Raw genomic sequence first — 16,651 nt, 5'->3', positions numbered from 1 at the left:
TCTAATCATATGCAAAACATACACACTGTTTCTCTGATGAGTAATTTACTAACAGCGACTTCTTCTAACCTTGATATTCAACTATTGCAGTAACCCTTATGTATACAAATAACCATGCATATACAATCCAGTTGGATGGAGGCCACCATGCTGACTAAGAGTAGTGTGTCTCAGGGATGGGAGGAAGGAGATGTCTGCAAAGGATACCTACAGACAGATTGTTGTAATGTGTTGGGGGAAAAGGCAGGTTTTTCTTCATTTTACTTTAAGCCTAAACCAAAAGCTAGAAAAAATTCCCACCCCACAAAAAACAACTAAACCCCCCCAAAAAACCTCCCAAAATCCCAAACAAACAAAGACATGATCTCACTAAAAGACTTGTTCCTAAAATATGTTGCATTCATTGAATCAGAGCAATCCTTCTAACATTAAAGTGTCAATCAAAATGAAGAACAAAATAATTTCTTCAATGTTCTATTTAAAGTTCCATTCCAAGAACACCATATACTGGTAATTTACTGGCAAAAAATATATAGACATACACGTTCAAGATCAAGTCCTTTTTAAAATACTAAATTTTGCTTAATTTTCTGATGACCTTCTATATTTTCTTGATGTGAATCCAGATCAGAATTAACTATAAATCAAGCCAGGAGTGACTAGTAAGATGGAGAGACCAAAAGCAGCTCTTACCAGACTGTACATGTAATTACACGAACAGTGGAATAAGGAATGTCACCTTTAAGGTGACAACAACTCCCCAAGCTGCTACTTACATCATTAAGTTTCCAATTCATATGCTCTCTACAGGAAAGTAATTTTATGTCATTTTCCTCATCCATTCCTGCACTCCAAGAAGCTTTATCTACCCCTCACAGAAAATCACCCATAAAGGACAGTACACAATATGTAAAGCACTTTAACCATTAGAGCGCGAAGCTTGAGAACATTAAACAGGCAAGAGATGAAAATGCAAACAAGTAATTTATGCAAAAATTAATGAAAGTAATTTCTGCTGGTTTAGATCTCTTATATGACCTTAAGGCACTTACATTTATTAATAAAGCTTTGCAATTACATCCTGTAATTTCATACTCGTGCCCTCCAATGATTTACAGATATGAAAATTCTGAAAGAGATCAGCTCTAGTAAAGATCTGAAGTATTAAATAAAGTCTTCCCAACTCTTGCTTGTGTCTTTCTCTCTGCCTCTGAGTAAGCTAGTCTGACAGGTTGGCTGCTCTGAAAGAAAAATCAAACAAATGATTCAAGTCAATCAGAAACCTGCTGACTGTTTTGTTGTGGCCACTGGTGATGCCCTGGTGGGTTTCTGTTTGCTTGTTTTTCCCCATAGAAAAATAAATACCTGTTTTCCTATTAGCTGAAATACACAATACAGCTAGTTTTAGTTTAAAAATCAATTATGTCAGAATAGTCAAAGAATGTAATACATCTTTGTTACTGTGTTCTCTATTAAAGTGGCAGCAGAAGAAATAGAAAGGGAAGCAACCAAATGCCCACAAAACATCAGTAGTCCATGAGTAATACACTACCTTAATTACAGCGCTACCTTATTTACAATCCAGTTATTTATAATGTGGTTACTTGGAATGTATCATAATCAGTGATTTTATAAAATTCTCTCTCCAAATGCAGTTGCATCATGCTTACTGGTTTTGCCTAGCAATTCATTTAACTGAAATCTGGGCTCAGAGCCCTTTACCAGCCATGACAAAGCCGTACCTTTAAAAAAAAAAACAAAAAACCACAAGACCAAAACCAAACTTAAGTTTTATTTTTCGTATTTACATATACAGAACTTTTTGCATTAAAAAACTTGAAAACCAAATAATCTGTACATATACTACAGCAATTAAAGTCTTCATGAATAGAATCTTAAATTTGCAAGTTGATTTAAAATTCATTAAATAAAGCAGCATTAAAATCCAAGAAACAGGGATGAGGATGAAGAGGAAAATAACGCCCACGTAGCCTTTGTGTTATGCCCTTCACATGTATCATTTATGCTTGTTGAACCTTTGCTCTCAGGGTAATCTGAAAAACCTACAAATTCTGAGTTTCTTTCACTTGTCTGAAATAATTCCAACAGGGGCTGCAGTGGTGAGCTAGAAGTGCTTCTCTTCTCTTCAGGAACAGACAGTCCATCTGTATACTTTATACTTAACTCCATGCTCTGTTTCCGGGTTTCTCTTTTATTCCTCCCCAAGTTAGGTTTCACTTTTCTGTGCAGCTTTCCGGATGGTGAACTGCAGGCAGCGCTGGCAGCCAACGCATTAAGTTCTTTATTCATAGCAGTATCAGATACCTCAGCCTCCAGAAGGACATTGTGCTGCATTTGTTGATGATTATCACATAAATTGTGATGTTTCTTGACAAACGTAGGATTGGCATCTGTTTTTTTCAAATGCTTTGCTGGTAGAACCACTGCATTATTTAATTTTCGTTTTGGCTGTGTTAGGTTTTTGTCTTTTTCACTAAAATCTCTAACTTGAGTATGAGAACCTAAAGTACACATGCCTTCCTGAAAACACTGTAAATTCTTCCTATTTGCCTCTGGTTCCAGTATTTCCTTGCTGAATGGCTCGTAAGCTCGAGACAAGTTCTCTGTGTATGCTTTGTTGTCTTTCTGAAGGGGCGGTTGTATGGTATTTGATGATTCAACAGTCTCTCTCAAGTTTGCAGCACAGGAGCAACCAGTTTTAATATTTTCATCATTAATTCTGAACTTACTTTTTAGTTCTGAAGGTTGTGATGGGTGACAGTAAAGAAGTGAATAGCCAGATGCAGAAATAGGGGGAGGTGTGGGCACAGAATTTGGTTGTACTTCTGCAGGCTGGCAATCCAGCTTGAGCACCTGCATTGCCGTATCCTTCCAGGAGTAAGTTTTCAAAGAAATGCATTGCTTTTTCAATCGTTCCTGCAGCTCATCTGGTCTAGTTATCTTTCCAATAATAGGAGAAAAACATCCTGTGCTACATTTTGTCCTACAATGAAATTGTTTAAATATATTAACAAACATAGAAAACCCCATGTATCACAACTCCATATGCAACTGATTCTACAAAAGCAACTGAACTGACAAAGCAGTTTTTACTTTTGAGAGAAAGATATATTTAGGGTAGCAACACACTATTTCTACAGAAACAGAGTGCCTTATATTTGAATTTGAGGTTTTCTTACTGATTCCTATGGCACATAAAATTGTTTTAAAAATACACAAAAGTCTAGTATTTCAGTAAACCTCAATTCACAGAGGCACTAAGAACAGAAATTAATTAATATAATGCAATTACTATAAATACTCACAAATATTCTATGATATATACACATAAAACTATCACTTGATTTTCTTGAAAGGATTTTTAAGTCTAACCACTTTGAGTATTTTGAAATCACAAAAGAAATAAAGGCTTGCCTTCATTAGGCTATCAGTTGTTTGACTCTATTTGCATTTCCCTTGATTTCACTAAGAATATCTTTATTTCTTCAATACTTGTCATTTTTTAATAAATAAATGAGAATGTTATTTCTTATCTCCTAACTCATTTGCAAAAAATCAGAGCAACCTTGAACTGTATTACTGTTTCAAGTAACAAAGACACTGATACCTACAGTCCAAGGTAAGAAACAAGCCCTTTCTCGCCCATTCAAGCTCTTGAGCTACAAAGGGCAATTTGCTTTCTTTGTCCAGCAAAGAAGTTAGGAGGCACAAAATATAGATAGGAAGTTTTTCCACAGGTAAGGGGATCAGATTGACTGAGGAGGATAACATTTGCTGTTCTTAGGCTACTAAGAATGACAGAAAGCATCCAGAGCAAGATGTCCAGATATCACTGTCATTCTATCAGCAATATTTAAGTACAATAGATTTTGCTTTACATAAGCTGAAAGACAGGTAGGACTACTTCTGACAATTCCTTTCAGTCTCATCTTTCTGTGATGACATTTCCACTTCTGATTTTCTTTTTTTCCCTAATTTCTGCATTATAGAACTGATTTGTCAGGTACAACTGCATTGCAAATTTCCGTGACTTATTCCAGACTGAAAAACATGAATTTACTCTGTTCTATTCAGATCCAGAACTTCAAAATTAAGTATCTTTATGTTCAATGTCTTGACTCACAGACTCTTTAAAAGTTAGAATGTATAACTCACCTTCTTATTTTTGTTGTATCATCTTTGTATGCAACAAACTCATAAACTAACTTTGAGATTATATCATCAACAACTTTATATTGTGTACTTCGTGCAAAATTTTGGTGCCGTTCACTTTCAAGATGCTGCAATTAAAGAAAAAACATGAAACAAATCTAATACTACAGATATGAATATAAAAGTCATCAATATGATATGGAGCAGCAAGTAAATCTCATTAATTTATTACCAGTATCTCTAAGACATGAACTACTAGTGCCTTCAGCTATCATACACAGAAGCAGCAAACAAGAATTAAAACCTACAAGGGAAAAAAAATACCTACAGGCTGCTTTTTAGGAGATATATTAGAAAAATATTTTAAAATAAAAAATAGTTAGGCACCTCTGTCAATACCACACTTTAGAGATATGATTCTATCAAAGGATATACTTGACATTTTACATACTGTTTGCAGATCTTCATATTTCTTCCCACAACATTCACAATATCCTCTCTTTTTTTTGTCCTTCTGAGGAAGCTGAGCAGGCATTCCACAGTCCTTGTCACTATTTATTTTGTTTCTGTTAAGAGAATATTAATAAGTCTCAAATACGGAACTGACCTCTCAACTTTCCACTCACAATATGCTCATTCTTATTCACTTAAAAAAAACCCAAACCAAAACAAACCTTTATTTCCCCTTAAGCTATTTACATTATGTTAGTCAACACTTAGGAAAAACAAAGAAAAATTATGTATAAATTTAAAAACAAACCAACCACAAAACCAGCAAGACAGGCAGACCCAGTGGAACTGTATGTAAGCATAAAACATACAGGTTTGTACTTACGTACTATGACAACTGACTAAGAATAAACAATGGAAAATTGCTAAACAAATAAAAAATCTCCTTGAAAAATCAAAGAACATATTGAAATCTCTGTGCATAGCTGATAAAAGCAAAACTAGGGAAAAAAAAGAAAAAGCCTTTTAACATCCATTGTCAATATTTTTGATGCCTAGAAAACACACAGCAAAATCACCCGGCCTAACAGATGACCTCTTATTCCTTGGTAACAGTAACAGTCATATTTGTTGGTTATAGATAGATTTTGAATATGCTGATCAAATGCCATTTTGTCCTGTTTTTCTAGGTAAAGGCTAAGTGGGAATGTGAGAAAATGAACCTCAAGTGTTTCCTGGAGATTAAAACATGAAGAGGTTTTCAATAACTGCTCCATGACCTTCAGAGTCCTCATCTGAGGAGAGTTACTGTTTGCTGCATTTCACTATTAACCCACCTAAGGTTGATATACCAGCAGTATAGCAGTCATCAATCTCTACTTCCCTTTTACTTTAAAGGAATAGTGCCATCTCCCTGCCTAGCCAAAAATCACCCTGACAGACTTTACCAAGTATCTGCATAGCTGTAAGCTCAGGAGTTTACATCAAAAAACCTGTCTTGAACAATCTCTAGTTTATAAAGCATAGCAATGTGCTCCTCTGCACATTAAGGGTACACTGCTTTCAACAACTGCATTCAATCCACCAGTCTAAACTGGTCTAACACCTGCCCCAGCACTTCTTGGGTTCCCCAGGACAGGCTCCACCCAACTTTGTGCTTTTATTGTTATACCAGCCTTCACATCTTCCCTCTTGAAAACAGTAAAAATCACAGAGAACCAGCAAAGCAGGACATAAGCAACAGAATGCATCATCTAAAAACTGAATAATATCTGCAGGTCTCACCCAATGCAGAAGTAGAACTGATAATTTTGCTTCAACAAGCTTTCCTCCCAGATGAAACAAGCAAGCATTCCCCTTGCTCTCTCCCAAAGCTGGCATTCCTCACATCTACCTGCTGAAAGTGTCTCCCACCTAAATATCTCTTTGGTTGTGCCCACTTGAAATATTAATTAGGAATATTCATTCAAATATAACTCCTGACATTTTTAATACATCATATTCCTTAATTCATATAAGGAGAAACTGCCTTTTTTGGGTTTTTTAATGCTTTGAAAAGAATGGGCCTTTCTAATTCCCTTGGAAGAGACACAGTCAGAAACTGCCTTATTAATACAGCAGTAACCCTTGCAATATATGTTTTTTGCTTTTTCATACTGCTAAATTCATTGTAATTAAAAAAAAAAACAAAAACAAAACCAGAAAACCAACATCACAGCAACATAAGCTGAAAACCTCTAGGGCTATAATAATGGTGAAGACTGGACAGAAACTGTGGAGAAGCCATTTTATAAAGAAAAAACATGTATCACACCGAAGTCTTCAGCCCCAAGGACAGAAAAGCAGAAAGTTACTAAATGCAGAAAGTTCCACATATAGCAAAGCTACCTTTCACCTAAATATCTTCAGTCTCTCACATGAATCAATTTTAGAAGTGAACGAAATGTAGTAGGTAGAAGAAACTCAAAACAATAGTTTGATACACAAAAAACCAGGTAATTAAGACACTTAAATAGTTTCAAATCATAAAACTTATTTGCCAGAAGTTTTAACTACATCTGTAGTGCTCAAGTAGAGCCTGAATGCCAAAATGCATCATATAAACACTTGCTTTAAGACCAACTGCAATTCTACTGGGCAGCTAGCATCCACTTATAATCTCTAAAGAGTTGAAATAGTATCAGCAGTCTAATTCCTATAAATTATCAATAATATGCACTTTTTATCAACAATGGTTATGTACTATGATTGAACATCACTGCTTGAAAAAAATTTAACTGCCTACTTTAGCACTACGTGGACAAACACAGAAGTCTTAAGAAATCCACTTCCTCTGAAATACTTACTGAATGGCATCCAAGATGAGGACAAAGAAGAAACCAGTGGCAGAAAGGAAAAAAATATCTTATGCTGACCCACAGTGAAAAGAGAAGGCCGCATTTTTGGATGTATGCATCTGTATGTCCAAAAAAAGGACTAAAGATAGGATAAAGAGTAGATAGACAGATAGACAGACACCAACAGTGCAGTAAATACATCAGCTGAGACATGGTTAGTAGTATTAAATGGAACACAAAATTAGACAAGCAATTATTTTAGAACACAATTACTTACAAAATAATTTAGAGAACAGCCCTCTCCTCTACCCACACCTCAAAAACAAGTTTTCAACAAACCTTTGCTTAGAGTGAGTTTGCTTTTGACCAGAAGGATACTTCCTATCCACTTCAAATGGACTATATGGCTTCGGAACACAGTAGTTCAGAAATGGAAAACTGGGCAGTTGCAGATAAAACGGTCGGTACTGGCTGCATTAGACAAACCAAGTGCATCAGAACCATCAGAAATGGAAAAAAGATGTTCATAGCACAAATTACATCAGGTCAAAAATCTTGAAAAAAGTGTTTCTCTTTTACATCTGACACACACAGAATGCTAAGCAGATCAATATACTAAAATAAGTAATTCATCCGTTCCTATAAACTTGCTGCTTTCTTTCAGTTTCCATAGCTGTCTTACACATTCCCTGGTATATGACTTTTGTGCCTATTAATTGTTGTGACTTGGGTAGCCAACAAACCTAAAAACAATTTGGACAACAGTGCGTTTGTTCTCCTGAGAAGTAGCTACAGCAGTTCCTAACATCCAATGCATTGATTTTTACTTAGTTTCATTTTACCATTTCCTTCTTAAAAAAAAAAAATAAAAATTGATCAATTCACCATTCAAAATATAAAAACTGACCTCTTCATTTTCCAGAAAAATAGTTTTCCTGCATACTATTGTACTTAGAGAGATATTAGAACTAGCTACCACAGCAATGCTCTAAATATATTAAGAATGTTTAAAATAGGGCATGCTGAAATTCACATACTGAATCATGCAACTGAAATGCTGATGCCAGAGTTCAGTCTGATTTTTTTTCCCCACGTTACTATTATAGGCTACCCAGGCAAAACTAAAGAGCAAGTCTGGAAAACATAATAGGGATAGCTAAGCATCTTGTTCTGCTTCTGAACTGTTACTTATGTTGCATAAATATTTAAAAGTGCTTCAGGTGTTTAGTACTCATTACATTCTGAAGTTAAACTCACATATATTTATATACCAATTTCTTGTACTTACAACTGTGTTGGTCCAATTCATTCCACTATCCTCACGTCCCTCATACCTATTACACCAACTCAGTGTATAATCAGGTTTAGATCTCTTTTTTTTTAATTCAGGGAAGTGTCAAAGACATCAGGTCAAAGAATTTGTCACTTATAAACAGTATCATAAAGCAGAAGTTAGTTCGGAATTCAAGGGTGAAAAAAATGCTGTGCAGAACTGCACCTTTTTCACAATTCATTGTTCTGTCAACTTCTGGCAAACTGGCATTTTCTTACACAGCCAGGTTTGATTGAGACCAGAAAGAAGTGAAAATTTTCAAGGCCGAAAGTATCGGATTTCATGCTACTGTGGATAATGAAATCAGATTAATAGCTTGGGATTTTTACTTTTAAAAAGAAATGATTGAACAAGAAGTTAAACCTAACTTTAAGGAATGATTTTAACTGTAACAACTTCCCTTTCCTTTCATCCAAAGGGTCTCAGCAGGAGATGAATGTTATTGAGTTGGGACTATAGGACTGGAATTCAGTATACTAAGTTTTATTTGCCTTTTGGGCTACAGGATTTAGATCTAAGAAAAGATGTAAAGGTTCAAAGCTTCCAGGTTTCCCTTTCATTCATTCATATGGCTTTTGGCAGAAAGTAACCCAAAGAACCCACCCTCGTGATAAAAAAACTGGAGCTACCTATTAACTTTCCACTTCCATTACCTATTGCAAATATTCCCTACCATACTACTAGTGCTCAATCTTATTTGATAGCTGAACGCATTTGTATTTTGTTATAAGAGGACAGTATACCTGGCATCTAAAGTCAGGAAGTTGAAGGAAATTGAGATATAAGGATACACTTGATCAAGCAATTCTGAATTACTCAGTTTGAGAACCACGTTATTGAATGCATGAAGAGAACACTCACCGACTTGTATCTTCCACCCTGATAAATGGATTTTTCAGTCTACCTGCTCAAGGGGAGAGAAAACGAAATCAAGAGAAATACTTTTCTGCATTCAGCAAGTTACTGCAGTAGCTGAATAAATTAGCAGACTTTATTTTAGAATTCATTATGTACATGTTTTGACACTCTTGATTTTCACAAAGTTTTTCTACATACTTTTCTTGGACTTATAAATTGGAATATAGCATGACACGACCACGTGAGAACTGCACTACATTTTTAAGCATTCAGAAAACAAGGCAAACCAGAAACTTCTACAATAATTGAAATACTTACTTTTTGACTTTTGAGCAGTAACATGTTTTCCCTATTGAAAAAAAGAGAGAAGGTATAAAATCCGTGTGAGTATTATTCTGCACTTCACTTAAAGATCTAGCTGTAGGTAATTTAAGTTATGAGGGTCTCCCTGTGTTAATCATGACTTCATACACACTCATGATGCATTCTGCAGGAAACTAAGCTTATTAGTAATTCAGAAATATGGTAACATTTCCAAAAGAAATATTTATTTCTACATCGAAAAAAAAAAACCAAAACCCCAACAAAACCAGTGTTCTCCTTCAGATGCTTCAATTTATTTTTCCTAAAACCAAAACTAAACGAAGAAACCTAGAAAGGTAAATTTATACATTAACTCTTTCCTCCCTGAAAATACCTTGCCACGGTTGCAAGTTGATTCTTAAATAGAGACAACATTTTTACAACACTTTATAAATCCTAATTAATTGCAAGCTGCAAATGTAAGCTGTAAAATGCCACCAAAACCTGCATATAGCAACATTCTCCAATTAAAACAATTCTTTTCATTTGAATAGATTTACACAGGTTGAGTCTTTGTTTTTAGCAACGAAGATTAAAATTAAACAGAATATTTCGTCTTTAGAAAAAAAGTAAATTCTATATTCAAGCATTCAAGCCAGTTGTAATTGATTCTGGTAAAGGTACAAACTCATTTTATATTACTTGTAAATAAATCCCATCCTGCTATCCGTGGACACACTGATGATTTGGCAGAGGATTTTACGTGGCCTCAATAATTAGCCAATATTGCATTCCAAAAGAACATAACACTCACTAGGTAGTTTCGTTCCATTTCCTTATCAGAGCCCCACGCATGGAATAGACATTTGGACAACTTCAGGTGCTTAATTTAAATTACAGAGCAACTCCAAGTTTTAATGTCTCATTATATCATACACTAAAAACCTGAGAAATCGGGACATTCACATGCAAAATGCACTTTATTGGCAGAATAGCTTGAGGATGTTTTCTGCTAGTTCTTTACAAAGGAAAAGCTGCAGATTCCCTGTAGCAACAGCTTCTCCAGGAAACATTCTATGATTTTTAGAATAGCTCATTAAAAGTAAAGGGTTTCTAATCACTGTGCCACAGGGAAAGTTACAAAAGGCAACTTAATGGCTATTTACATCAATAATTTTTTTATTATTTATTACTTTTGAGGCATGTAGAATGGAAACTTCAGACAGCTCAGCACTTCTGATTCTCAGATATCCTTTGCAAGAGCAAAGGACTACACATTATGGAATCAATGCTTCTATGGAAGTCATGTTTTAATAACTTTGAAATATATAGCTAATACTTCATATTTTTCGAAGATGGTTTTTAAATCAATTCAGAAAACATACTGGGCTGTGAAAAACTGAACATGAGCAAGACTTCATTAAAATAAAATACGCAAGCTTCATAGCAAGCAGTATTTAGTATTTTGGTGTTTTCTCAGTTAATGAAACACCAGTTCTCAGTTAATGAAACAAATGGCATTTTCACAAATAGCAAAGAGACACTTACCACATCTTTAAAAGAACTGTCTGCTCTTTTGATTAGATAGAGTTCCCTTTTCTTTTGTTCAATACAATTCTTAACATCTGGTAAAAAGAAGGAGAACTATACTCAGTTTTTTGTATGTCTGATGTAATTGGAATTTTTAATATTTTGAATTCAACAAAAGAATAATTACATGAATGTTATAAATTCAAGTCAGGCTTCATCTAACAAAAATATTTACCATCAATATGAAGTATTTTCACTCCCCAACTCAAAGCATTGGACAGTATACTACCAGAGGGGATTAAATCCTGCAAACAATAAATTATATTAATAATCTAAAGCAATAAACAGTAGATTATTTAAAATAATTACAAATATATTGCAACATGTAATATGAAAGCTGAGATTAAAATGCAGATGCTTTGCTTCTTGCCAAAAGACTACTGCTCTTCTCAACTGACTTTGCCATCTCTGTTACAGCAATTTACCATCAAAAGAATATATTTACTTTCAGAAAGCCAAAACTGTTCTCTGTTGTCACATTTTATAGTAAGATTTTAACACAGTGAATTGATACATTTTCCTTAACTTCATGAGCACCTCTCAAATGCTAGTTATACTAGCAATCTTGACAAATTTTAACACTCGTCATAAGACTCCACACTTTTAATTCTTCAGGAAGCACCCGGAAATCATGATTTGACAGATTATTTAGGACAATCCCTCAACTTCTGCCTGAGCATTCCAAGACTGACTTCTCTCTGTGACCACTCTTACTACGGTTTGTTTTCTAGAAAAGCAAAACCAAAGTTTCTGAAGCACGAATTCATTGATTACTTTGTGTACCTGTTCTTTGATTGCTTTTTCAACCAAGGATTTTCCTCTGCTCATACGCACCTACATTAAAACAGAAACACATTTGTAGCAAGGTGAGACAATTTACATTGTTGTTAACAAATACGTGTTAGTTATGAGAGTCTCCTTTTGTCCACTGTACTGCTAACTTTTCAGTAATGTGCATCTTCCTCACAGGGTTACAGTTGATACAGTCTAAGGGAAAAAAACCCAAAACACCAAACAACTAAAAAACCCAACTAGTAATCATTTTCAGCCAAAGCAGAACACTGCGTGGCTGAAGCAGCGTTAGTGCTGGAACAACACAGATGCTGGGAATAAGCAGCCAGTGACACACACCAAATGGTGTGATGATGAGGTTTTATCACCTGGGGCTTGTGCAAATTAAGTCATAAATATAATCATAGCCTCCGTCTTGTCACCTTGTTTTCTATCACCAGCGCTCCTCCTTCTGTACTTTATGCCGCTTATTCCTAATGAGCTGCCTTTGCCTATCCAGGTTATTTACAAAATAAGGCGATCTCACCTATGCAATGCAAAGACCAGCCTCCAGACTGACTCACAGTCATGTTTCTTAATAAGTACCACATACATAGTACAGCTAATTACTTCTAACTGTATTTTGAAAGGACACAAGACTCGCCCATGTAAGAAATGTCACATAAACCTGCATAAGTTCAGATATTAACAATTTACATGCAATTAACATGATCCTCTAAGAAAGAGCTCTAAAAAGCTTAGTAGTCATAATGTTCAATTTTAATTATTTCTTTGAACTACTATCAAAGAGTGTTTCTGTTGATATCTGCATTAACAACACAACAGTCAGAATTTATTAGGCTGTGTTTCTAAAGAGAGAGGAATCACTGGATGCCATCACGTGTCTATCCACATTGATCCAGCTGTCAAACATAATAATGTCAATACTGTAAGTCAGACATACTACCTTAGAACGGACTTTAGTGTACTCTGCTTATTTGCAAAAAAGGCTCCTTTTTAAAATTAGTTTCTGAAACTCTGCTGAATTAGTTTGAGTTAGTTAAATTTAACAAGTTAGCCTGAATAATGTGAAAAGTATATTTGAAAGAAAACCCCTTATTCACTCAAAGAACTGCTGCCATCTTTAGGAAACTAAAGAGAAGGAAAATTCTAAGACCATATCCCATGAGTTGTACCCAATTTGCAATATTATTACTAAGAAACTTACTGTATCTACCAACTTAAATGAACTTCCATCACGTTGATCTTTTCGGTTGCTAGGATGAGGTGAACCATTTCCTCCAATACATGCAGATTCTGGGCTAGGAACAGGAGAAATCTGGCCAAGAGTTCGTGCAAATTTTGCCTCCTTTTTATTAGTCACCAGATAGTTGATATCCTTACTAAGGAAACTCTCCACCTTCTAAACATAGAGATATAAAACAAGTAACCATTTCAGGACATAGGATCAGTACCTCAAATTTTACATTGCATATTTAAAAGAAAAGTGATAAAACTTCTAGAATAACTAAGTACAAAACCACTGAATTAACAAGAAGATATTTTCTAAATGTAAAAATTGAGTTGCACTAGCATCTTACCGGTCACAAATTATAAGTTCAGTTTCTTAATTTTGTAATCTTTATCAAAAGAGCCTTGCAATGTTTTAGTTACTATCATTTTTGGACTATCTAGTTGTAATACTTTCCAAATAAAAAAATTCAAACACCGCATTGAGGAATAACAGAATAATTCAAGGAAAACCACTGTCTACATAATTTTATGTAACGGAAATTACACAGAAATGTTCAGCTAAACTTAAAGGCACGTGCATGCAAATGTATTTTAGTCTGCAAGAAGCTATAAATTTACTGAGTTCAGAACCAGCAGAGAAATTAAAATTTCAGGAGAGTTACCATGTTTCACACCTACAGTATTCATGACACTTCTCAAAAAGGTAAAGTCTTTAGTAGATTCATATTCTCATACTCAGCAACATAAATATGCAGTTACCCTATGCTTGTTCTCTTCCATTTTGCTCCTTCAGTCTTTCATTGCTAACTATTGTGTGATTATCAGCTATTTGCCTTGTTATTTCTTGTCAGCTTATGTAGCTTAATGTATTTTCCTCTCTTCAAGTCATCAGCTTGGAAAGCACAAATCACACAGGCAGTAAGCTTGAAACTGTGCCTTGTAACGCTTCTCTTCGCACCTTTTACAGAAACAGGATACTGAGAGGCACTTTTGAGTGCACTCCACACAAGTAACAACAAAACATGTGCTAATTGATCTTGAGGGTGTTAGAGCACCTCAGATTGAGGCATTTACTCCTCAGAATAAGCCAGAAAAACTTCCTTTCCAGTCTGTGATTTGTAACCTTACTTTTCACATGTGAACTCCTAAAATTCTCTTTCAGAAAGACAAAAGACAGGGTGCACTTATTTGACGTAAATGTAAAATGATGCATTTAATTTGAAACCATGTCATTGCTATTCCTTACCGCTCCTGTGATTTCAGACAGCACCTTGATTTACAAGCATCAATTTCATAAAGCTGCTCAGCGTTCCTCTGAGGTCAAAAAAGTATTGCTAAAGCAGCATTCAAAATAGCTAGCAATTTAAGCAGATCCCTTCTGCCTCTGTGCTTAAAGGGTGTTGAATTCTCTAACGGCCAAGTTTTCTCTACATCAATTCAAATATTCAACTTTAAAGTGAACCAAGCAACTGCACTGCTTGTGTTACTATCATATCCTGTACTTGCTTGTATCAAAGTTTCTTCCATACAGAAGAGAGAATTAGGAAAAAAATTAGTAAGATGCTTATAAAATTTATTATTTAAATGAGAGTATTCAAAAATACTCATGAACATACCCTGTGCAAAAAGTACTTAGTGAAGTTACTGACTTACAGTAAGCATATGCAAAACTTTTCCTTTAATTTCTTTCAGGTTCAGCTGAACAACATTAGTTGTAACATGTAAAAATGTCAATATAGTCAGAAGCAGCAGAAAAAAAATCACCTCAAACAATGAAACTAAATAAACTCGGATAAAATTTTAAGCCAAGTGAATTATCAGCTGAATACAAACCTTAATAATAAACACTTTTGTCACAATCAGCGAAGCAGCTTCTCTCAGAAAAACACAGAATAATTTAATGATAAGATCACTGTTTGTATTAAACATTAACACAAACATAGAAAAATAAAATCCCCTGACAAAGTAAAAATAACACCAAACATTATTTATAAAGTACAAATAACATAAAGAACATGAAAGAAACATTCCACATGTGCAGATTTCCTTCTAGATTCATACAGGTCTCTATTATAAACTTACCCCTCCCAGCTCTTTGAGGTCCTTTCCTAATTTTTCAGAGATCACATTTGATGGGATATCGAGGTAAAACACCTTCCCAGTTAGTGGCTTATATTTAAGTTTCTCTGGTTTTCCTGTATCTTTTTTCACATTCTTGAGAGAAGATCTTATCTTTTCTGGTTTTGCTTGTATTCCATCTGCTGGGAAAAAAAAGGCAATTTAAACAGAACTTTTTTTTTTTTTTAGGAAAACTCCTAAGTTATGGCAATGGACATGGCAAGCTTCCACAGAATCATACAATGGGGCTTGGGCTAGAAGGGACCTTAGAGATCATCTAGTTTCAATCCTCCACCATAGACACCTTCCATGAGACCAGTTGCTTAAAGCCCTATCCAGCCTGGACTTAACAGGACTTTTAAAAAACAGCTATTATGTTAAACATGTCAAAACCCAAACATTAATAAAAATACCTCATATGGCCCTTAAAAGTTTCTCCTTAAAATATTATCCTATAATGAACTTTTAATTTCAGTTGCCATACAATACTATCAATTTTCTCACCAGTTTGGCAAGTATTTGCTACCAAGACAATGAGAGCTGCTAAAGGAAGTGAGCAGGCCTCTTCTGGACACAAAAAGCCAACATGCAAAACAGTCCCTCTGTAAAGTATTCTTTCTGTCCCTGAAACACTCTCAGATAGGAGAGGGAGCAAAACCAGCACTCTGTTGCAAGATTCTTTATGAACACACTAAGTGGGGCAGGAACAGCAGTCAGCTTCGTAGAACCTAGAAGACAAAAACACCTAGAGAAACAGGAAAATGGGGAGGCATAAGCTGGTGTAAGTGATCCAGAATATAAAAGGAAAAAACGGATGATACGCAGGCGTGCAAGCGAAATTCTGTAGATGACCAGGGCAGTTCAAAAATTAACACATTAAACACTATTAACACTGGAGCACGCATTTTAAACTTCCCGGGGATGATCAAAAGTTCGGAGCGGCTCAGCAGGCCTGCAATAACAATGAGGAGCCTCTCCCGCAAAGCGGCCGCGCTCTCACACCGCGGGCCTAGGGAGCCTCTCATGCCCCCGACACCAGGAAAGACCCGCCCGGGGGGGCGGCTAGCACAGCAGCGGCCCAGCCATTTCCCAGACACCCCACGGCCTCCCTGCCCCGCGATTATCTTGTAAAAGAGAACGAGTCAGCGCCACGCTTTTCCGTTTAACTCCCCAAACCACGACAAAGCCATAGGCGGGAAGGCCACCCCGGCCCCAGGCCGCGGCTGAACGGACCCTGCTGGCGCTGGGAGAGGCCTGAGACCTCCCCAGCCGCCCCCAGACCCCGCCGCTTACGGGGACGAGCTGCTTTGTCAGCGGCCTCGGCAGCGCTCGGCTTCATCTTCCCGCTGAGTCACATCCTCCCCTGCCCCGCGGCCGTCGCCACCTGCGAGGTCAGGGCGGGCTGCCCGGACCCCCCTCACCGCCCTTCCCGCCTCCGCCAGGCCCGGAGCCGCCGCCGCCGCCG

General features: G+C 36.2%; 1 protein-coding gene across 3 annotated transcripts; it reads right to left on the bottom strand.

Annotated features, from left to right (window-relative positions):
* Positions 1–1,808: 1,808 nt before the first annotated feature.
* On the bottom strand, positions 1,809–16,632 carry DBF4 (DBF4 zinc finger). Of its 3 annotated transcripts, none has more exons than XM_017839268.1 (12): positions 16,480–16,632; positions 15,151–15,329; positions 13,043–13,237; positions 11,827–11,877; positions 11,219–11,288; positions 11,002–11,078; positions 9,469–9,499; positions 9,154–9,199; positions 7,299–7,430; positions 4,625–4,739; positions 4,177–4,301; positions 1,809–3,004 (listed from the first exon to the last, which is right to left on the bottom strand). In XM_017839268.1, exons 1-12 carry the CDS (start codon positions 16,523–16,525, stop codon positions 1,939–1,941), a joined length of 2,133 nt encoding a protein of 710 aa, XP_017694757.1. In that variant the 5' UTR covers positions 16,526–16,632; the 3' UTR covers positions 1,809–1,938. The 3 variants fall into 3 exon arrangements, with proteins under 3 accessions (XP_017694757.1, XP_017694758.1, XP_017694759.1); XM_017839269.1 differs by having other exon boundaries at positions 9,154–9,196; XM_017839270.1 differs by having other exon boundaries at positions 15,151–15,326.
* Between the last annotated feature and the right edge of the window lie 19 nt (positions 16,633–16,651).

This window comes from Lepidothrix coronata, unplaced genomic scaffold, assembly GCF_001604755.1.
Source record: "Lepidothrix coronata isolate B3197 unplaced genomic scaffold, Lepidothrix_coronata-1.0 Scaffold394, whole genome shotgun sequence".
NCBI lineage: Eukaryota > Metazoa > Chordata > Aves > Passeriformes > Pipridae > Lepidothrix > Lepidothrix coronata.
The sequence above is the reverse complement of the archived record's forward strand: the minus strand, read 5'-3'. Positions and strand labels throughout refer to the sequence as shown.